Source organism: Mugil cephalus, chromosome 7 (assembly GCF_022458985.1).
Source record: "Mugil cephalus isolate CIBA_MC_2020 chromosome 7, CIBA_Mcephalus_1.1, whole genome shotgun sequence".
Classification (NCBI taxonomy): Eukaryota; Metazoa; Chordata; class Actinopteri; order Mugiliformes; family Mugilidae; genus Mugil; species Mugil cephalus.
The window spans coordinates 10,905,762-10,926,560 of record NC_061776.1 but is presented as its reverse complement, the minus strand read 5'-3'; the positions used below and the strand labels follow the sequence as shown (position 1 = coordinate 10,926,560).

The 20,799-nt window shown below is 39.2% G+C and overlaps 2 protein-coding genes across 2 annotated transcripts in view; one reads left to right on the top strand and one right to left on the bottom strand.

The window, feature by feature from the left end:
• Positions 1-5,226: 5,226 nt before the first annotated feature.
• On the top strand, positions 5,227-11,360 carry rx2 (retinal homeobox gene 2). The gene is made up of 4 exons (XM_047588928.1): positions 5,227-5,455; positions 5,803-6,290; positions 9,148-9,404; positions 10,412-11,360. The coding sequence occupies exons 2-4, from the start codon at positions 6,008-6,010 to the stop codon at positions 10,847-10,849; spliced, it is 978 nt and encodes a 325-aa protein (XP_047444884.1). The 5' UTR covers positions 5,227-5,455; positions 5,803-6,007; the 3' UTR covers positions 10,850-11,360.
• A 704-nt stretch (positions 11,361-12,064) lies between these two features.
• LOC125010353 (dynein axonemal heavy chain 8-like) overlaps positions 12,065-20,799 on the bottom strand; it is a 31,142-nt gene continuing 22,407 nt past the window's right edge. Inside the window, exons 71-93 of the mRNA XM_047588926.1 lie at positions 20,551-20,688; positions 20,332-20,459; positions 20,082-20,253; positions 19,825-19,980; positions 19,575-19,730; positions 19,311-19,493; positions 19,028-19,133; positions 18,682-18,934; positions 18,266-18,456; positions 18,058-18,179; positions 17,860-17,975; positions 17,585-17,787; positions 17,423-17,496; positions 17,100-17,252; positions 16,799-16,954; positions 16,573-16,689; positions 16,391-16,492; positions 16,136-16,296; positions 15,872-16,028; positions 15,636-15,788; positions 15,250-15,439; positions 14,871-14,992; positions 12,065-14,791 (exon numbers count right to left, since the gene is read on the bottom strand). Of these exons, the coding sequence (XP_047444882.1) occupies positions 14,504-14,791; positions 14,871-14,992; positions 15,250-15,439; positions 15,636-15,788; positions 15,872-16,028; positions 16,136-16,296; positions 16,391-16,492; positions 16,573-16,689; positions 16,799-16,954; positions 17,100-17,252; positions 17,423-17,496; positions 17,585-17,787; positions 17,860-17,975; positions 18,058-18,179; positions 18,266-18,456; positions 18,682-18,934; positions 19,028-19,133; positions 19,311-19,493; positions 19,575-19,730; positions 19,825-19,980; positions 20,082-20,253; positions 20,332-20,459; positions 20,551-20,688 (3,597 nt within the window). The 3' untranslated portion in view covers positions 12,065-14,503. The remainder of the gene's footprint in view (positions 14,792-14,870; positions 14,993-15,249; positions 15,440-15,635; positions 15,789-15,871; positions 16,029-16,135; positions 16,297-16,390; positions 16,493-16,572; positions 16,690-16,798; positions 16,955-17,099; positions 17,253-17,422; positions 17,497-17,584; positions 17,788-17,859; positions 17,976-18,057; positions 18,180-18,265; positions 18,457-18,681; positions 18,935-19,027; positions 19,134-19,310; positions 19,494-19,574; positions 19,731-19,824; positions 19,981-20,081; positions 20,254-20,331; positions 20,460-20,550; positions 20,689-20,799) is intronic.

Below are 20,799 nucleotides of genomic sequence, written 5' to 3'. Positions count from 1 at the left end.
GCCTCATGACTTCAACTGCATAAGTTGCTGAAGCAGAGTATCGGGACAAAAGCAGCACGTTATGAGCGAATACATTTTGGAAGGAGGAGGATGCACTACAGTGGAGCCTGTTCTCCCTGGATGTGGTTCACTGAATGTGTGTTACCATGATTAGACAGGGTTAGGGCAACCCTATTTCTGAATTGCTTGCATCTATAGAACACATTACAGGACACACAGTTTAATCTAGGATTAAACTTTTTACCGCTTTACCTTGCTGTCCAATCCGTTACTTGACAGTCATAAGCCCTATTCGCACGGGATTAATTCTACCTGTGGGCCTACGGTAATTTCTAATAGGTTTTCTTAATGTACATTGACCCGCGGCTCCTGAGCCTCAATGTGGCTCTTTGCCCGGTTCCATGCGGCTCTTATGTTCATATCGAAGTTTCGCTTCGCTTCAGTTCAATACGGTATTTTCATCCAACGTGCATCTGGGTTGGATGAAAATACCTCAAGTAGGTAGGAACAAGATCATTTCAGTAAACAATTCGTGTCAAGTTCCCTCTCAAAACGGCAGGGAAAAAATGCACAGCAAAACGAAAATATGAAGATGAACACAGGACGTTTTTAACAAAGTGGGAGAGTTTAGATTTTTTTGTTGAACGTAATGGCAAGCCAGGCGTCATTAGCGCATTTCAAAGCTTCAAATCTTCAGGTCCACTTCAGCTCACTATGAAAGTAGTAAGTAACATGCATAGTCAAAGAAAAAAGCTATTGTAAATCATAATATTTTTGTTTGTGGACTTTTGTTGGTTGAACTGAGTTTGTCTGTGTGAGACAGTGCACACAGTGTTCATTGTTGGAAATGACTGGCCTGTGGTCTTTGTACTGTAGGAGTCAATTTCTGTCATTATCATGTTGGTGTGTGACATTTACAATACCCCTGGTATATACTATGGACAAACCCATCGTGACGTCAACCGCTGGATTCTGAATCTTGAAAATGAAGCCCGAAGTGGGCGGAGTCTGCGGTAACCATGTTGGATGAGCTTTACTCTGCCTACACTCGGATTCTCCAAATATAAATATGGAGGTCGTGAAACCCGCCTGGAAAACTCTGTGCTACCGGGTTAGCTCAGGCTACCTAGTTAGGCTAATTGCTATCCGAGGTACTAGCAGCTGGCTAACACGGTGGCCTCGCTCCCACTTTGATGCCATTTTTCCTGACTAAAATATAATATATTAAATACACTTAAGATTCAGAGATTAATCTCTTTAATTAAAAAAAGTTCTGTTACAAATTGTGGGTCACATTTCACATCTGGGCTATAATAAAAATCGGTGAAGAGTGATGACTTTCAAAGTGTTCTCTGCCCAGATGAGAAGTCCTGATAGTCCAGTTCTTCATCTCATGTAAAACATCTGGATCACAACTATTACTTTTTATTTAACAGGATTCAAAATGGACCAAAACCTCAAACTCAGCCCAAAGGTCATTAGCTTAAGTGAGAACTAGCAGAGAGACCAAGGCTAGCAGCTAGCGGCCTCTGGCAGCGCACATACGTCACCTGTCACTCAAACCGGGAACGCCCTTAATTATGCATAATTTTTCAAACAACTCCATGACAGCAATTTCACGATCAATAAGGATAAATGTGAGTTTCACAAACTATGTCTTTTCCAAGGAAGGTAGCTCATCTGACCCTAAGAAAATACATCCCACAGGTCACTCCCACAGAATCTAAGTGAAGTTCACAGGGTATGGCCAACTACAGTGCACGGTCAACCAACTAAAAAAACGGGCAGATCAGTAATCCAGTCATGAGCTACTTTCACCCCAATAGAAAGACTATAATTCAAAGTTTGGACAGATGTTAGAGTGCAAAGTCAAGATGTTGCTAAACTATTCACCAGTTTAGATAGATGAAACCATTAAATCAATCATTATGTGTTCATCAGTAAAGGTGGAGTTGATCTAAATACCACTAGGTGGTTGGTAATTTCGTCCTCCGGAATAGTATCAAAAATATATTTTTATCATCCATTATAATTTGGAAAGTAATTAAAACTGTCTCTGACATGCAATGGAATGAGATGGAAAGTAGCAGAGCAGTTACAATGCATTGTAAATTTGAGTGTTTATCCTGTAGGAATGCGCCACATGAAACACAGACGTAGAGGGGTAATATCTGAATCACAGTAGAGCCAAGAAAATATCCCCCACGCCATTACACCACCACCACCACCACCACCAGCCTGAACCGTTGATACGAGGCAGGATGGATCCATGCTTTCATGTTGTTTACGCCACATTTTGACCTTCAAATTCTTCAACATACGTTCAGAGATGGTATTCTACATTCCTTGGTTGTACCAAGTCCTTATTTGAGTTACTGTTGCCTTTCTATCATCTCCAACTAGTCTGTCAATTCGCCACCTCTCACATCAACAAGGCATTTTCATCCGCACAACTGCTGCTCACTGGATATTTTCTCTTTTTCAGACCAATCTCTGTAAAACCTAGAGATGGTTGTGCGTGAAAATCCCAGTTTCCTGAATTGTGAAACACTGAGACCAGCCCGTCCGGCACCAACAACCATACCACGTTCAAAGTCACTTAAATCCCCTTTCTTCCCCGTTCTGATGCTCAGTGTGAACTTCAGCAAGTTGTCTTGATCTCCTCTACATGTCTAAATGCACTGAATTGCAGCCATGTGATTGGCTGAAAAACCATTTGAGTTAACAAGCAATTGAACAGTTGTACCTAATAAAGTGGCCAGTGAGTGAGTGGGTGTGTACATATATAAAAATATATATATACACATACATATGTGTGTATATACACACACATTTCACATTTCAGCTCAAGTGACGAGTGTTCAACCCTCCCTTTCCATCATCTTCCCGTCATCCCCCTGCTGCTCACCATCCCCCTTTCCCCCTGTAAGCTGACACAGCGCCTTTAAAACATTAGCTGCTTTCTTGCTAATCGGATCCCAGGGACTTAAATTGTCATCTGATAAAACTAAGGCGCTTGATAGCTGTGCTGCACCCTCTTAACCAATTTGTACTCAATTAGGATAATGGGGAAACAAGAGGGACAGCTTTAATATATTAACGTGATAAAATGATTATCAGTTTCCCTCGTCTATGACTTGGGTGCCATCACACATATTGCATACCGCATGTGGCAAGTAACTCATATAAATATTAGCCGTCAATGCCACTGGACCGAATGGTAAACAACAGGAGGGATATTCATTTAATTTGAAGGGAATAGGTTAAATGCTCCCCACACTGACATTAGTATTTCCGAGTACTGGTGTTCAAATACTAATGTAAGAGCAGACCTATTTGACTTGACATTATCAACTTAAACCTGTGTGTGTCACTTTAAGGACCCAGCATAATTGGTACATATTAACCTTATTAAAACATGTAGATGGAGTTGAACCATTCATGTTATTAATCGTGGCTTCCCTGTGTAATGTGAACTGAACCACCCACAATCAATCTTCTCCACCACATGAATAATTATTGACACTGACATTCACTGTTTCATTTTATGAACTTCCTAAGTCCTCAAGACCTCAATGCTTCAGTGGTGGTGTACAAGTTTATTCGACAAGACATAAAGCTTAAACTACTCTTGTAAAAGCAGTATAAAAGTGGCCTTTTGATTAATTACAGATTTATTTATTTATTCATGGCACTGCGACACCTCGTACACCTGACTTTCCTTGTTGTCGCCATGTGGGAGAAGCTTGCTGCATGGTTAAATCCTTGTTTGGAGGGAGGCATCTTTAAGTTCTTCATATCATTTACAGGCAAAAGTAATGGGCTTTTCCGTCTCTCATTTCCAGAAAAGAATCCTGACAACCAAGAAAATGTGGCTGGCCAAAGGCACTTAACCCGCAGCTGCTCTACACATATACAGTGATAGCAGTGTTTTCCCATTTTGCCAGATGGCTTTAAACTAGCGAGCACTTCAACTACTTAGGCTTTTTCTATATTCCAAGAAGAAAGCACATCCCTTTTTCTCTGTAATTCAAGTATAAGAAGAGTTTACGAGAGAATATTTACCAAGATGTCTTGGAGTTCGACAATGTAATTATAAATAATAAAAATGTACTGTATAATGTAAAAATGTAAGTATAAAAATATTGCAAGGTTCAAACATTCAAAGACACTTAACTTACTTAAATGCAGGCAGACCATCACATTAAGGCTAAGGTGAAATAATGCAATAAAACAATCAACATGCTCAGTGCAAAAAGTTATAATTTCTAAAACATTTCCCATTACAATAGACATTCTGCCCCCTTGTTTCCATGTTGGATTTTGCCTTTGACGTGAAAAGAACCCCTAAATATATCTTCAGGTAGGAGGAGTGAGGTCACAGGAAATCTCTAGTGAAGTCTTTAGGCTCATTAAGGATGGGATTGATCTCTGCAACACTTACTGTAGCTGCAACAGCTTTGGTTGTGCCAGCTGGCAAAGGAGAAACTTGCAGGCTGCAGGATGACACACCCCACTGTGAACACAGAGCAAAAAGATTATTTGTCAAACTGCCTGTGTTAGTTATCATCATGCATTTATTTGAAGTGAACAGTCTCGACTAAACATTTTCAGTGAGGGGTAGGAATTAGGTGCTGATTATTATTTTATTTTATTTTTTTTTACTAATTGCACATGTTTGATTTAATATGTATTTTAACTTATTTTCTTGTCTGTAGCATAAGCATGAAAATTGTTTTAACAGCACCTTTCACCAGTGACTGGACACATGTAGTTAAATAGAAAGATATCATAACAACAAGAAACATAATACAACTTTTCATTGAACCACAAGTAATTCACCTCCTTGTTTTACTTTATTAAAATCCATTGTGTACGTATGAAGTACCTACTTGAATGAAACTATTTTATGAATACAAGTCTTTACAGTGTGTAGCCATTCAAGTAAGAAGTCCATCTCTGTGTCTTTGCTCCCTTACATTGTCTAAAATGAAGGGATTAGCGAAAACGCTCAGTACAAGCCATTATCTTTCAGACAATAGATTTTTTGAAAGAAAGTTTTGTTGAGGCTTCATTAGCAATGACCTCCCTCTGTGGTCTGAATGCAGGACACATTTGGAGCAATTACTTGACCAGAAAACAACTGTCAGTCATTCTTAAAGGGGGAGGATTCCAATTAATAAACCTCTTAAACCCTTTGGTTTTAGTACCATTCCCCCACCAGCTTTGGTGTCTTGTGTGGTTAAGTTTTGTCAGGAGATCGGAAGACGTTACATGTGCTTGTTGCACAGGACTCCAGCAGCAGGTCTTCTGCTCGACTGTTTGCAGGGGATTTCAAGTACTTAACTGGGAGTAACAAATGCCTACGGTAGATATTGTTAGTGGCATCTGTCTGCTCATGGACTACGGAGACACCATGTGCGTACTGAGACCTGTGGTGGGAATCTGAAAGAGAGTAAGTTTACTTTATGTTTATTTGATTTTAATTCTGTTAATGCGTTATCTACTGATGCATGTATTCGATAAAGCACATTTACAAGTAAGTGAGAAACAACATAACTGTTAATTCATTTAAATGGAAATAAAGCGATAGAAATGAACATTGCATTTATGGAAGGTAACAACATTCACTCCTTTAAAGTATCTTGATTATCTAAAGATGAGGACGTATTTGCCAATACATGCTATGGCACGGACTCGTCTAATTTTCCTTGCATGTTTAACAGTCTATATCACCATGCTATGTAATTGTGTAATTACATTGTTTTTTTCTTTCTTTTTTCTGTTCTCTTAATATTTTAGGGAAAAAGATGTGAGTTTGTTCTCTGTTTGTGTTAAGCGACACACAGAACCTCACTGAAGGTATCCTCGAAAGGACAGAGTCCTCACACTTCACATAAACATCTCCACTGGACGTGACGTCGACCCGTACAAAAACTGATTCACCTGATCTCATCCGGTTTTCGTTTTCTGAAAAGGAAGAGAGAAAGTTTCTCCAAAGGCTCGGATGCATTTGTCAATGGATACCCTGGGAATAGTGGATGATAGTTGCCTGGACAACTATGACATGGCTAAAGGTGCTGGGTCAAGCGGAGGAGGCAGAGTCCACAGTATTGATGTCATACTGGGATTCACTAAAGACCAAGATCCCTTACTTCATTCAGTGGGAGGTGATGACAACCAAAAAACCAATGGATCAAACCCACAGGACCGTGAAAAGCAGGTCCCATCGGACCACTATGGGCACCTTCCAGAGCTAGGTGACAACTCCCAGCATTCTACATATCATGGTGAGTCACTTTGATAGATGGTCTTTTTGTCTGTAGATGGTTTTGTTTGGAAGTGAACGGCTAGTGTAATTAAAGAGAGGTTGTAAGAGTCTCATATCTCTGGTTAAACACACATTACCCCCTCACAGTTCTGCATCAGTGCCACTTAATGAATAAGTACAAACCCTAACCCTAACCCTACCTTTCAGCAGGAGCTGTCATATTTAGCTAAGTGGTTGTCTTGAAATGATGATAACTTGTATTTGAGTGCCTAATTTGCAAAATGAGCAGCCAAATCAGTTCTGGCAAGTGACGACTGGAAAACACAGCGTGGCCGTAAAGTATTTTTAGTTGTGAGAACAAAACATAGTGTAGTTATATCTGAGAAATATTTTTTTGTACTTGGTGGCCTACATTCACAGTCCAACATAAATCCAAAAGACAATGATCTCATGCTAGAGAGTCCAAACTTAATCTTTATCTGATGAATATGAATTACAGTCTAATTCAGGTGATTTAGTTTCAGGGTCTCGGTATAATTCATGCAACCTCACCTGTATGGAAGAGAGTCAACATTAATGCGGTTAGTTATACCTGCGCTCTTATATTATAGTGTCCTGAGGATTAGAGCAGTGCTTGTTCACACAGGAGGCTTCAATCCACTAACGGTTCCGTCTGGAAATAAGAGGTTAAGAAGTCAGCCAAATGAATCTGTTGCTTGTCTTTACTGTTATGATCTGACATGACACTTCGAATGGTTGGAACTTTCTCATTTTCTCATGTGCAGTATGCACAGTTTATATGATGCAATACTGCTGATTTCTGTGAAATTAATTATTTATACGATGAAGCTGGTTTTTCATTTGGTTTTACATCTTATCAAAATGACTACCTGGGAAAAAGGTTTATAACACATAGCAGAGTACCTTGGACCTCCGGCACAGATACCAGAAACATGACACCTAACAGTCATTTGTAAAGTATGATATAGTGAAAACCTTCCACAGCTGTTGGTCAGAATTGATCAGACATAGCCGACCCTTTGGCTTTTGTGAATTGTTGCTACTGTATTTTTGTCATAAAATGTGTCTTTGTAAATATATCATTAATATTTTTAGCGCTTAATAGCAGTTGCATGCTAGTCTGTGCGTTATTACTGGGATCCATTTTAAAGAATCTCTGCAGAACAAAGCATCTATTCTCCTTTGAGATCCACACTAAATGCTTCATGACAACAAATGTAATTGTTTTATTAACCAGTGTATGATTTTGCAAGTCTTAAGTGAGAACTGAGGGAAACGATGTAATTTCAACAAGATCTATCTGCATGACGTGTGGTAATTGTTTTATTATTATTATTATTTTTAAATTAGTACATTAACCTATGATGGTTCTGAATGCCTGAAAGCTAAAAAAAAATATATATATATATATACCATTAGGTTTGAGATCAACGGTGGTACCTTACGAATCCTGACATTTTTATTTTGACATGAACTTTTCAAGAGTTTATCACAAACATTTAACTTTTAAAAAGGTGTCAATGACGATTTGGTTGGAAATTGGCATGAGAACAGCACCCAGACCAAATATTATTGTTTGCCCTGAATAACAGATGGTTGATGATACCCAGAGACGTCCAAAAACTGAACTACACTTGTATCCAGTCCATCATTTTTAGAATCTTATGAATCCTGACATTTCATTATTAATCATATTTTGACATCAACTTTAATATGATAACGTAGAAAAAAACCTTTCTGATGGGTATAAAAAGCCACCACCTCAACATTCCCTTACTCATGGTGAACACTTAACACCAATGATCTGTGATCTGGCATGATTACTCAGCTTTGGTGCATTTCTCACATGGCTCACATGTTGTAAATCCATTTCGTGGAAAACATAATCTGGACTACAACTGTTTACCTGGCTTGTGAAGACAGTGCCTGAAGTCCCTTGTAAGATTAGAGGAGGCAGGGACTTGCAGGTTAAACAGGTAGCATCTGGTACTTTGGGATTAGTGCAAGGGAAGAATTCAGTGAAAGACATGATGTCATTAAGACTTGTCGAACCCCAGGGGTTGACAAACCTTTAACAAGGAAAACAAGGTCATCAGCCAGTAAGCAGTTTAATCATAAATTAGTTGCTTTGTCTTAAATAAGATCATAAATCACTTATTTGCAACCAAAGAACTAAAGGAAATTATTGTGAAGTAAGTTTAACCAGCATTCATAATGCTGGAACAATTGTCTAGGTTTTTCTCTCCGTAACTGTGAGGAAAACAAAAAGAACAAATTGACAGAAATGCTGTGGAATGGGACCACGTTTACGCTAAAGTTGTGAAATATTGCTAACAAATTTAATCCTGAAACCAATGGGTTTATGGCTGAAACCCATTAGCCTATTATGCCTTTCTATCTTTAAATATATAGTAGTGCTACCATGCCAAGACCCTGAGCTGCTCATTAGATCACCTTGCTCTGGGTTCACGTTCATCTAAAGCCAATAAGATTTGGCTGGTGCTGTTTACGATCTCAAGGAACTGCTTAGTGACTTGATACGATTTGATCAGGTGTCGATTCGATTAGAGGATACAATTCCGTCCCCATATAACCCTGATATATTTCGTTTCCTCTTTATGTATTTTTCTTATATTTGTGAGACAGATATTTATATTTGAGAATAATACCAAACACAAAATAACACAAATTAACTCTAAAGATTGAAGATGTTGCCAGTGAAATTTTTGTTTGTAATCGGCTTGAGAAAGATACCTACACCAAATATTACAGCTGGCCATGAATTAAACAGCAGTAATACCCAGAGATACCCCAAAAATTAAATTTCACTGTATGCATCCTGTCCGTCATTTTAGAATCTGATCTCTTCTCCGGTGACAAGTGTGACGGAGAAATGAGCCACCTGCAGAAGGAAGTGGATGATAATGAGGACTCCCCAGAGACCGTTAAGGAGGAAGAGCACACTAAAAAGAAACACAGAAGAAATCGCACCACTTTCACCACCTATCAGCTTCACGAGCTGGAGAGGGCCTTCGAGAAGTCCCACTACCCAGATGTCTACAGCCGCGAGGAGCTGGCAATGAAGGTTAATTTGCCTGAAGTTCGAGTTCAGGTAAAGACTGATCCCAAACCCCCAATTCTACTTTTTGAGACATTCCTTGTGGATTGGTGGGATGCTTAGCAATGATTATCTTGTTAAAAGGTTCACTTCCAGTGTCCTGGGCAGTGACACTACCCCAAACCATAACATTTCCACCAGCGAGTTTGTTCTCATGAAAAGAATATGTCTACTGTTACTGTGGCCAAACACCTCCGCCACTGATGTCTGTCCAGAGCACATCATTTCAAAAGGTCTGGTAGCTCTAGTCTGCTCTTTTTTGAGGACAGCAGTGAGACCCACATACACATCCAAGCTGCAGTCTCTTTCTGATTTCACTTTGACAGCAGCAGCTGAGAGTTATTTGAACATCCTGTGATAAATGCTTGTGATTCATGGAGACTGAATTGTCTATTAGACAAGTTTACATGCAAATATAAACATTTATAATCTATTTATTTCAAATAATTTGGAGACCCTTTTAAATCACTTTTGAGACACACTGGCATGTATTACATTTTTTCTTGAAGGCCTTTAGAGAAGTATTTAGATCTTAGCATGACACCAGGTGCTTTAATGACAAAGAAACATAGGCTGCATATATCTTTTCTTTAAGAAGTTTTACATTGGTATCTAATGTTGAAAACTATCAAATATTGTGGATTTGTTCAAGTATATCTATTTTTACATGTGAATCATATTTGTAGTTGTTGAATCACAGAATTTATTCCAATTTGAATTCAAAGTAGACTAGCAGACTAAAAAGTCCTATTTATTGCTCACATGACGATATATTATATTACCACATCAAAGCATGAGATGGTGCGTTTAATTTTCAGCAACAGCTGCTAAAACAACTGTGTTCGCTAAGAGCATACATTTTAACGTCAAACACAGCCACTTCTTGGCATTCTAATAACAGGCTTACAGACATCACAGTCTCTGAAGGATTATCTTTTTTTCTGACATATTACCTTTTGTCAGTGCTTCACAACAACTCAACCAATTTTTTCTCTAACCAGGTGTGGTTCCAGAATCGAAGGGCAAAGTGGAGACGTCAAGAGAAGATGGACACTAGCACCATGAAGCTCCACGATTCACCCATGCTATCCTTCAATCGCCCCCCAATGCCTCCTAACGTGGGGCCCGTGGGCAACCCGATGCCACTAGACCCCTGGCTGACCTCACCCATTTCCAGTGCCACACAGATGCACACCATTCCAGGGTTCATGGGTTCACCACAGAGCCTGCAGCCCGCCTATCCAAGCCACAGCTTCCTCAACAGCCCACCTGGCATGGTCCAAGGTATGCAGCCTATGGGCCCACCCCCGTATCAGTGCCCACCCAGCTTCAATGATAAATATCCAATGGAAGACGACAGGAGTTCCAGCATTGCAGCACTCAGGATGAAGGCCAAAGAGCACATTCAGTCGATGGATAAAACCTGGCAGCACATGTGATCTACGAGGACGGATTTTTGCGCTGCACCAGTGAATGTTTACAAATTGTTTGATTCATGTACCAAAGAAGAGGATACATGACACCAAAGAAGTTCGAAAGATATTTTATCACAACAAGATTTTTCAAATCCACATGAAAATGTAGATCAAATCTCTGGGGATCGTTCATCTTGGTTTAGCTCACAGTGTTAGGCACCTGCTCTTTTTTGGTCAACATAAATACTGACTTAGCAAACCAGACACTTTTTTTGTGAGCATTAATTTTGTATCTCTAATGAATTTGTATCTCAGACAGAACTGACAAACTGAAACACAGTACAGAGAGAGTATATAGAGCCTTGTTGTCAGAGGTAGCAATGTTTTTGTACTTAACTGAGTTATTACTTGCTGACAAATTTCCTCAGATTTATACACATTTGCTGTCTTAACACAGTTTTGTTCTGATCTTTATTGTGCAGATGAGATGCTTTGTAAAAAAAACAAAAAAAACAAAAAAAAAAAAAAAAAACAACAGTACTGGCAAGTCTACAGGTGCCTGGGTATAAATATTCCCAGATCCCTGAATTGATCAAGACTCTATTTGTACAGCACTTTGGTCAACATTTGTTGTTTTTAAATGTGCTTTACAAATAAATTGATATTAACATCGACAATGTACCACAATTTGAAAGTATTGGTATTAGTATAAATTTGGTTCAACCTGTTTTTCTTGCATGGTTTTTTGTTTTGTTGTTGATGTTTTTTTTTTTTTTTAATTTGTCCATTTTACAGTGTTTTGAAATGTAAATAGAGTATAGCATGTTTTTTTTTTTCAGTTCAGCTGCAGTGAGCAAATAGACATTTAAAACCTATTTTTAAAATTTAAGCTTGATTTGGATTTAAAGAGCACACAAGTGTTTATATTTAAATAATAAAAATGGCCCTTAGAAAAGCCCTGAGTTCTAACGGGGGTGGTTATCGGAAGTCACGGAGCGTAATCTGGTTTGGAAGCTAATTTAAACAGACAAGCACACCTCTTAACACCTAATTACTGCTTTTAAAGCGATTAACCCCGGATTCTCAGCCATAGACAGAATGGACTCAGATGCCCCTGGAACACCCTCTTCAAGACCTGATTAACTTTGCCCCTCCCCTAAAATGAGTCTACTTACAATATTTTTTACTCCCAGATATAACACTACATAGTAATCTTGTTCTTTACTATGCAATGTCTTAATATCCATTTTTATTGTGAAAGGAACGTCCTCAGTGCATTGTTGACAAAATTAAGTCAGGTAGATTTAAAGTGAGAAAGTTCATAGGTGCTGGCAGTGACTCTTACCCCCTTGAAATAGCACAGATATAACGTTGGACCACGAAGTACATGACATTTCACTGACACTTCTAACAGGAATACAGTCCCTGTGATGTCGCATGTTTGTTCTATACTTTATGTGTATTTCATCAATGCAAAAAGGTGGTGGGCTATCAAAGCTAAATTTCTTTGTTTTGTCCATGGTTCTAATTTCATGTTATGTCACAGACTCAAGGGATGAGAAACTAAGCATGTTTCCCTTTATTTAAAACATTATGTCATTAATTCTGTGATGCTTTGGAGGCAATTTTATCTGGCAAAACAAAAAGCAAAAGCAAAATTTGTCAGTTTCATATGTTTTGCTGTTCATTGTCATTAAAACTTTTCACTACAACCGACCAAAAAGCCAAAGAAGTAACACGTAACATTTATTTTAACTGGAAGACACGCTTACAAATGTTTGAGGATGTTTTTTAATCTTCAGTCTTTAATACTGTTGCATACTAGTTCCCCACTTTCATTGCGGACTATGTCATTCTTCTAATTTCTAACCGTCCATTAGTGAGCCACCAACATGACTTTGTGCCGTTAATGAGTCCTGGTGTACAATAGGCCATGTAAGCTTTGACAGAGAGCGCTGGCCTGATGGAGGCCTGTTGTGTACGTCCAGGCCTGTGGAGTTTTGCCAGGCCGTTAGGCAGATGAAGCTCCACTCCATCAGGCCCAACCAGGGGTGTCAGGGGCCCCCGCCTGTTCGGCTGCCGAGGCCACAAGGGCTCAAGCTGTAATTGCCCTTCAGTAGCCTGTGTGGCTTAACTGCCCCAATTTATTTTTGGAGGAAATATTACATCCAAATACTACTGTCCAAATACTTTAAAATATTGGAGTAGCTGCTACAGACGTAGCTCTACTTTTTTTTCTTCTTTAAATTGACATCAATCCAGATTTGGAGGTTGATGTAGGAAATAGGAAACAGTTTTTTTTATGGGAGTGGTTGAGGTTTAATATATCGTAGAGTGACAGTGGTGCGCACATCAAACACAATTTAAAGACAAATGTTTAGAAAATTAATTAAGTATTAATTAAGTAAGTTATTTCTTCTGTCACGTACGTATTTCTCCTTTAGTTTTGCAGTGGGATCACTTCACCAGTATCACTAATATTCATATCCTTAACATCTTATAGTCTAATAGAAAGGACGTGTTTGACTATGCGATATTCAGTCATAAATGATTATAACTACACCTTTGTAAAAAAAACTTGTAGCAATACCCAGTATTTGCTCAAGAGCCTTCCAGAGCTAGGAATTAATTAAACACATTATTATGTTATTTTGCTTGGTCAAGCATGACCTTCATTGGAGCCCAGGCTTTAGTTAACAGGCTGACTACCAGGACGTGGTCTACGGTGGAAATAATAAGTGAAAGAAGCGGAATTAATTGGGTTTGATGAAGAACACTTTTTCAAAGGGACACCATTCTCCCCTATTGACATGATTGCGAATCACTCAAAGGGTGGGGGTGAGGGGGGACGAGATGGCTGGCGCCAGTTGCTTGTCTTCTACCCAGTGAAAAAGAACATGTCACTCAAACAGCACTCCCTTCCTTGCTATTGGCTTAATTTTATATGCATTGCATTGAACAGCATTCATTGTCTGTAACTCATCTTGATCTTAAATGACAAACAAATTAATAAATCTTGGCCTTTCTAGAAGAAGGGTTACCTGCATTTTAATGCAACGTGTGAGTGAGGCCCGGGAGGTTTGGTGGTTGGTCTCACCTCCTGAAGTGTTGAAGCCTTCCGCCTTCATCACTACTTTTGTTCTGTATGGAAACAGGGGGTGAGTTCAACATATGATGAACACAAAAATCAGCAAGGTCAACTAGAGAGATTCTTACCTTATTCCGTTATATCCAATGTGGATTACTGCCTTCATCTCTATTCTTGTTCCATAAAAGAAGGTAAGTGTCATTCATATTACAATAAGTAGTGAGTTAAAATAAGAAAGCACTTTGACATATTATCCTTTAAGCTGTTCATAGTTCACAAGTCCAAGATGCTTCTGAAATTCTTCAATAAAGTTTGGCTTGTTTAAGTCAGATTTTGTTATTTTTTTCCTTATTATCTTTGGAGACTAATAAAGATTTTACACATTTTATTTTTATTAATACTAATGTTATTTTTTAAATAATGACTAGTGTTTATTGTATATTCTAATAATTAGGTATAAGTCCAAAACATAGACTGAATACTCAGGATGTGATGAGATAACAGCATTTTATTTATTTAGTGCAAACAGGGTGCAACTAGATTTAATTAGACACACCTAAACACTTATATCAGTGGCCTGCTACTACATTTTATTTAATGTCGCAGAGCAAAGCAACCCCACGCAAAATCCAGTGGTCTGGAGACTGGACGGTATTCAACACCACTGCTGTGATGTAATTCAGATCTGTGCGCCTTGGTTTCTTATAGATGGGACAGACATAAAGCTTAGGATCAAAAGGAGCCGTGGAGTTGACAGCAAACATGTGGACGACAGGTAATAGCGTAAACAGCACTTTGGGTGAGGATTCAATGAGATGGGTGTTCTTCCTGTCCCAGGCAGCTCCGTCCAGGTACAAACCATAGACATATACTCCCTCCTGTAGAGGAAAGGAAAAGTATGTTATATTTGTTCTTTACAGAATAAACATTTGTTCCCAAACACTGGTTTTGACTCACTGCTGGTGAGGCTGTGATCTCCTCCTTTGCCTGCTTCAGTACTTTATTGTTCAGTGTAACTGTGTCTAGAGCCCAGCCTTTGTTTGCCCTAGTTACCTCTTGTCTCATAGCTGTTAGGAACCCTGTAAACATCAATGAAAAAAATAGTTTTTAGTCTGATGCCGTCCACACTCAACTGATGGGGACATTTGTGGAGGGCTTCGTTTAGCACAGTTTATCCCTAACAAGCTCAAGATCTCAATCAATTGGTAATCTACTGGGATTTATTTTATAAAGTCGGAATTACAAAAGTTAATACCAACAGTGTAGTGTTTTTATTTTGCTTGTGTATGACATGTATCTGTAAAATAATAGGAAAATCTATAAACCTGTAACTCACCCTGAGGGTTAAAGAAGCCGGTCATCCAAAAAGTTTTGGGTCGTCCTTCAAAGACCCATGAGTGGAACTGTTTGTTTCTCTCCAGAAGCTCTGTGTACCAAAAGCCCAGAGTGGAAGACTCCCAGGAGATTTTCCTCCACAGATTTGGCACACGGGCATCAAAAATGTTGTCCAGGGCGTCACGGAGGTTCTAAAAGTGAAGCATGAATTAATAATTTCAAAACACTTTAAACCCTCATGTAAATACCTTTGGAGTTTTGCTCAAGAAGATGTTTCAATTTGTGAATAACACTTAATAAATGATAAATGAAAGCTAAATGAATTACAACCATGAAATAAAACTAGTGAATGATGGTGTGTGCAATGCGATGCATCGGTCATCTGACCTCGCTCATTATAATAGTGCCATCAATGGCCAGCTTCAGGTCAGTCAGACTAGAGCGCACCAAGCTGATAATCCTTTGCATTCGATCCACCTCCTGACGTAGGAAGATGTTCATTGGGTTAAGAGGTCCCATCTTCAAGAGTCTGGCTCTGACCTTAAACAATCAAAATTGGATAGTTAAGATTTTAGTTGATGCAAAACTTGATGACTAAAAGTCAAACGACAAAACAAACTGACCTCATGTGGCACATAATTAGGGGGAAGTTTGTCCAACATGTCCTCTGCCATGCTGTGAACAATGGACTCTCGAGTCACTCCTGATCCACCTGCGCTTTCCTTGGGCTGAATATTTGTGATTGTGTCCAACACTTCAGCAGATGTGTTTGTCTGGTATCTAGTCAACATTCAACACAGAGATGTGCACGAAAATATTATGTTGGGATTAATAACCGGGATTATGAGCAAAGTATTTAAATAACTTTTTAATGCTTCTCTCCTTACGTGATATCAGCATTAGGATGGAGTCCCAAGGCTTCGGTGGAATCCACAGTGGGCAGGCTCTGTATGTATTCCATGTATTCCTCTACTGTCTTGCACACAGGAATTTTATATCCAGTGTAAAATAAGAACGCTGGGTCAAACATCTTTTTACTGAACCATACCTGCAATTAAAAGCACCAAATCTCATGTAACTGATTAAATCCAATTATTGATCAACAGATGCAACACATATTAAAACTAAATTGGGATCATTACGCGAGCAAAACACTTCAATAAGCGTTTGTCATAGTCATCTGTAACCCTTCCTCCATATTGCACCTCAGCCAGCATGTATCGCACAGTTACCCATGACACATCCTGAAGAAAAAACAAAACACAATCCGGTAAGTGAGGGAAGATCAAAAGACAATCCTACACCACACTTTCCGGCTCCTCACCTTTTTGGGCCCACAATCATCCAAGTGTCTTTCAACAAATTCCACACTTGCAGTGAAATCAGCAGAGTTGAACTCATATGGTATGTTCCAACCCAATGGACCAAATTTGCGTCGTTCCTTAAACAATAATATGTCAAAAAATGATGTATGAAAAACAAAATTAAAAATTACCAAATGAAGTAGGGTTAAGTCAGTAAAGCTCCTACTCTACATCCATGGACAGTACCTGCACAGCAGTGTGGAGAAAGGCCACACTGTACAGCAAAGGCTTCCACATGGGAAGGTTGCTGACTTCTAACTGGTTTTGTGAAATTCCTGCGAATGTTCGTTTCAAGCCAGCACGTATTCCCTGGGGTGGATCGTTGGTAAACTTGATTGAGGACTAGACGTAAAGAGGTGAGAGACATTTGCTTGAAACTCGTACTTGCATTGTAAATAAGTGTACCACTGTTTTGTGCAGTCTAGCTCAAGACACCAAGTAACATAAGGACTAATGCATCGTACATAAAAGCTTTGTAAAGACTCACCTGCAAGAGTGTGATAGAGAAATGGTCATGTGGTTCTGTGGTGATCCAAACTCTGAAAGTATCATGCATGGTCTCCGCAGTTGTGATTGTTTCTAGCAACTCATCCATAAACTCCAAGCCAAGGTGACAGTTTTGCAGAAGGACCCAACCTCCCTATACATTTCCAGATACAGAATGAACTTAAATAAAGTGTCTTAAAAATATGAGGCCATCTTTACTGGGTAGTAAGAAAAGTAGAAAAGTGAGAAGGCCATTTGAGCATGAGAGGTGTTTTGAGAGGCATTGTAATATCTAAATGATATGAATTTATACTGTAAAAATACCTGTGTCATTGAGGTCTGAATAAGCTTCCTTGCATGCACCTCTTGCCCTTGTCCCATGGATATTGCTCTGCATTCTATAAGACAACACAATGTAATGGGACCATGACATAGCCTCTTCAGTGTTCAGACAAATCAAAAGTATAAAATTACAGTTGGGCTCACCAAGTTCAAGTTTCTTGGCAAGTGCTTCGATCTGATCAGTTGGATCTGATCCCATAGAAAGGAAGCAAATGAGAGGGGTGAGAGGGTCACTTTCCATCCATGTGCTGTGAAGGTTCAAGAGGACAGGCTCCGCAAACCTCATGCCCAACGAGTCTCCCACATACTTTACGGCCTGACACAGTGTTCGGTCAGGGCACCAAGACCTGTGGGGAAAAACATTTCATTATACTGTGTTCTGAAACTAATCACAAACCAGTCCAGTAGCGCGGTCCTACCTTATCAACAAAAGTTTCTGGAAGACATCAAGAGAGTTGTATCCATCTGGAATTACACCTTCCTCTGGAGCATCAAGATTCACCCACGCTTTCCAGTGTTTCCCACTTTGAGACACCTACAAAACATGCCAACAGCAACACTGTAACAGAGATGTTGATGGAGAATTCAGATGTAGGACCCATGGAACTTAAGCTCACCTGGGTTATGATTTCACTGAATTGCGGCAACTTGCTGAGTTCCACCAAGTTCAGCCACACCATATCTAGAATCCAACTGAATGGTTTTGTAGGGCACGTCTTCAGGTCAAGAGCTGCGCCACCTTATTTTATGATCAAAGAACTTATCAGAAGTACTCATAACAAATAGGCTGATCAATTTTGTTCCAGGGACTGATGAAGACCTTACCTTTAATAAGAATCTGAAACTTGCTGTGCTCTATTTTGTTCTTCTGTAAGTCGATTTTGAGGGCGAGCAAGAGAGTGAAGATGAACTTGTGGTTTTCATACAGGCCTCGGACTGTGTATCTGAACACCTCAAATGTCAGATATTCAATGATGTTTGCGATTCGCTTCTGAGTTTTAGCAGCTTTTTCGGACCTGCAAAAGCATATACAAGAAAACGCTGGTAAACAGAGAGAAGACAGAGAAATAGAGAGGTACATTTTGTCCTGATACAGTAAAAGATCAAAATAAAGGAAAATAATATCATAACAAATACGACAGAAATGTTTTATACATCACTCTGTTCTTTCCAGATAAATTTGTTAGTTCTTAGAGTAAGCCAAAAAAAAAAAAAAGATTGTGGTTTAGGTGAAACCATACCTTAGTAGTGACAGGTCAAAGATTTTGAGGAACTGACCCAGGGATGTCTGGTACATAACATTGACCATGCTCATCTCTGTGATAAGGAAGTAAAGGATGCTGCCTCGAGATGCAACAGGACGATACTCTGCTTGAGCTACATTGATCTTCAACTCTGCTTCTGCTGCAACACTGAGCTTCGCACTAACTTCAGCAGCAGTTTGTTTTGTTGTAGTGAGAATGCCAATCATCGAGTCATCATCAACTAAGGAACCTTTAATCACATAAACAGAAACATTTTTCACATATACAGTAAATACATTCCAGGTATGCCTCAGAAGAAACTGGCTTCTAGTAACTGTACTACCTTTTGTGCTGCTGAGTTTGAACAGCAAGTTGTCTTCCAATTCTTGCATCTTTCTCTTATTGGCAGTTACATCCTCAATCAGCTTCAACCTTTCTGCCTCAAGTTCCTGTTGAATGTGAAATAGGGCAACATCAGTATTACATACTAAGCACTCTGCTAAAAATACACACAAGCACTCATTGTTAATGGGTCTTAAACTTGTTACAGCTGATTCCATAAGTATATACTGTTTCACCACTAATAAATGTCAGTCTCATTTGCAGTATAAAAAATAAATACTGACATGCTTCTCTCTTAGAATGACACGACCCAGCAGCTGGTTCTCCAGACCCTTCATGTTTACGGTGAAATCAATGATGGATGTCTTGGCGCTGACTTCTGGGGTGTATGCTGGGTTAGGTAGTTTGGTGGTTATGTAAAGTTGGAAGCCATCCATTACATTTGCCTCTTTATCTCCCACTTTAACCTACAAGAAAAATCCAAGAATTTAAGAGTACACATTTTTTAGTTGTATTGTTAAGTTTGAAGCTATGGTCAGTATGACTACCTTGAAACTGGTTCCCGATTTAATAAAGTTTTTCTCAAGGACATTATCGAGGGCAGGATCCAGTTCCTCACATATATCTTCAATCAGGAGTGGCCGCCCCAAAGACAGGCAGTCCTCCAAATGAGTACGAAAGAACTTGTGGTTGAGTGATGTTGCCTGAAGAAGAGATCATCAATTACTTTTATTACTTACATGACCAAACAGCAATTTGGGTGAAAATAACACAACGGAATTGCATTTGTCAATATACTTGGAGTGAATTGGCCATTTCCTTTTTCTTAATCCAAGCCTTTCCCTGAGTCTGGGGATCAATGAGGAGGGGATATCTTGCTGCTTTTGTGACAATGATGCCATTTTGCACAGAAGTGTCATCTCCTGGAAGTCCCTGAAGGTTCCACTCACTTATCTTAAAAATAAACAGCACAGTGATTGTGTTTGTTTACATAAAAAAAACATGCAGTCACGTGCATCTAGCTATGACAAAAAGTAGGTCTGTGTTGTTCTTACAGTGGGAGGATCCACAAGGGCAGAAATGATGTTGAGGTTTTCTGTAAAAGGGATTTTATGGCTCCTGAGCTCTGCCTCCCAAATTTCCTTCAACAACATGTCACGGAAGCTCTGGTTGAATGGTCCACAGTAGGACAAGAAACCAGTGAGTTGGAGCACGTCACCCACGAGTCTGCCAAGAAAAAACAAGTGGCGTCACCTATGGTTATAGTTATATTATCATAATCAATACATTATAGATGTAACCTGCCTGTTTATCTGTGATTTAAACTCTTTGCTTTGTTCAATCCAGCGAATCTTCTCTCCACCAAGTCCATCAATAAGTGCGGATGCAGCTTGCATTTTATTTCTACACATCTCAGCATCATCCAACAAGTCCTGAAAAACAGGACAAACAGTTAAAAAGAACCATAATGCCTACCTCTACATAGAGGTAACCTCACAGCTTTTTGTTTTGGGTGATCCACACCTGTTTCTCTTTCATAGCAGCATCACATTTGGCCTTGACTTTATCAAACTCTGCCTGTTTCTCGGCCAGCTGAGCCTCTGCCTGGCCTAGCTCATTATTGGCTACTCTTAGCCTGTTTTCTTGAATTACCAGGTTAGCCTAGGACACAGAGGCAAATAAAACCACATTGGGGACAACAGAGGCCAACAAATTAGAGCAGTATCTTAATTATTAAAACACTCTTTTATCTGTATATTTGTCTACTTTTAT

Coding starts and splice junctions, on each gene's coding strand:
- rx2 (XM_047588928.1), top strand. CDS start 6,008: ATGCATTTGTCAATGGATACCCTGGGAATAGTGGATGATAGTTGCCTG. Junction 6,291..9,147: donor CCAGCATTCTACATATCATG/GTGAGTCACTTT, acceptor CCGTCATTTTAG/AATCTGATCTCTTCTCCGGT. Junction 9,405..10,411: donor TGCCTGAAGTTCGAGTTCAG/GTAAAGACTGAT, acceptor TTCTCTAACCAG/GTGTGGTTCCAGAATCGAAG.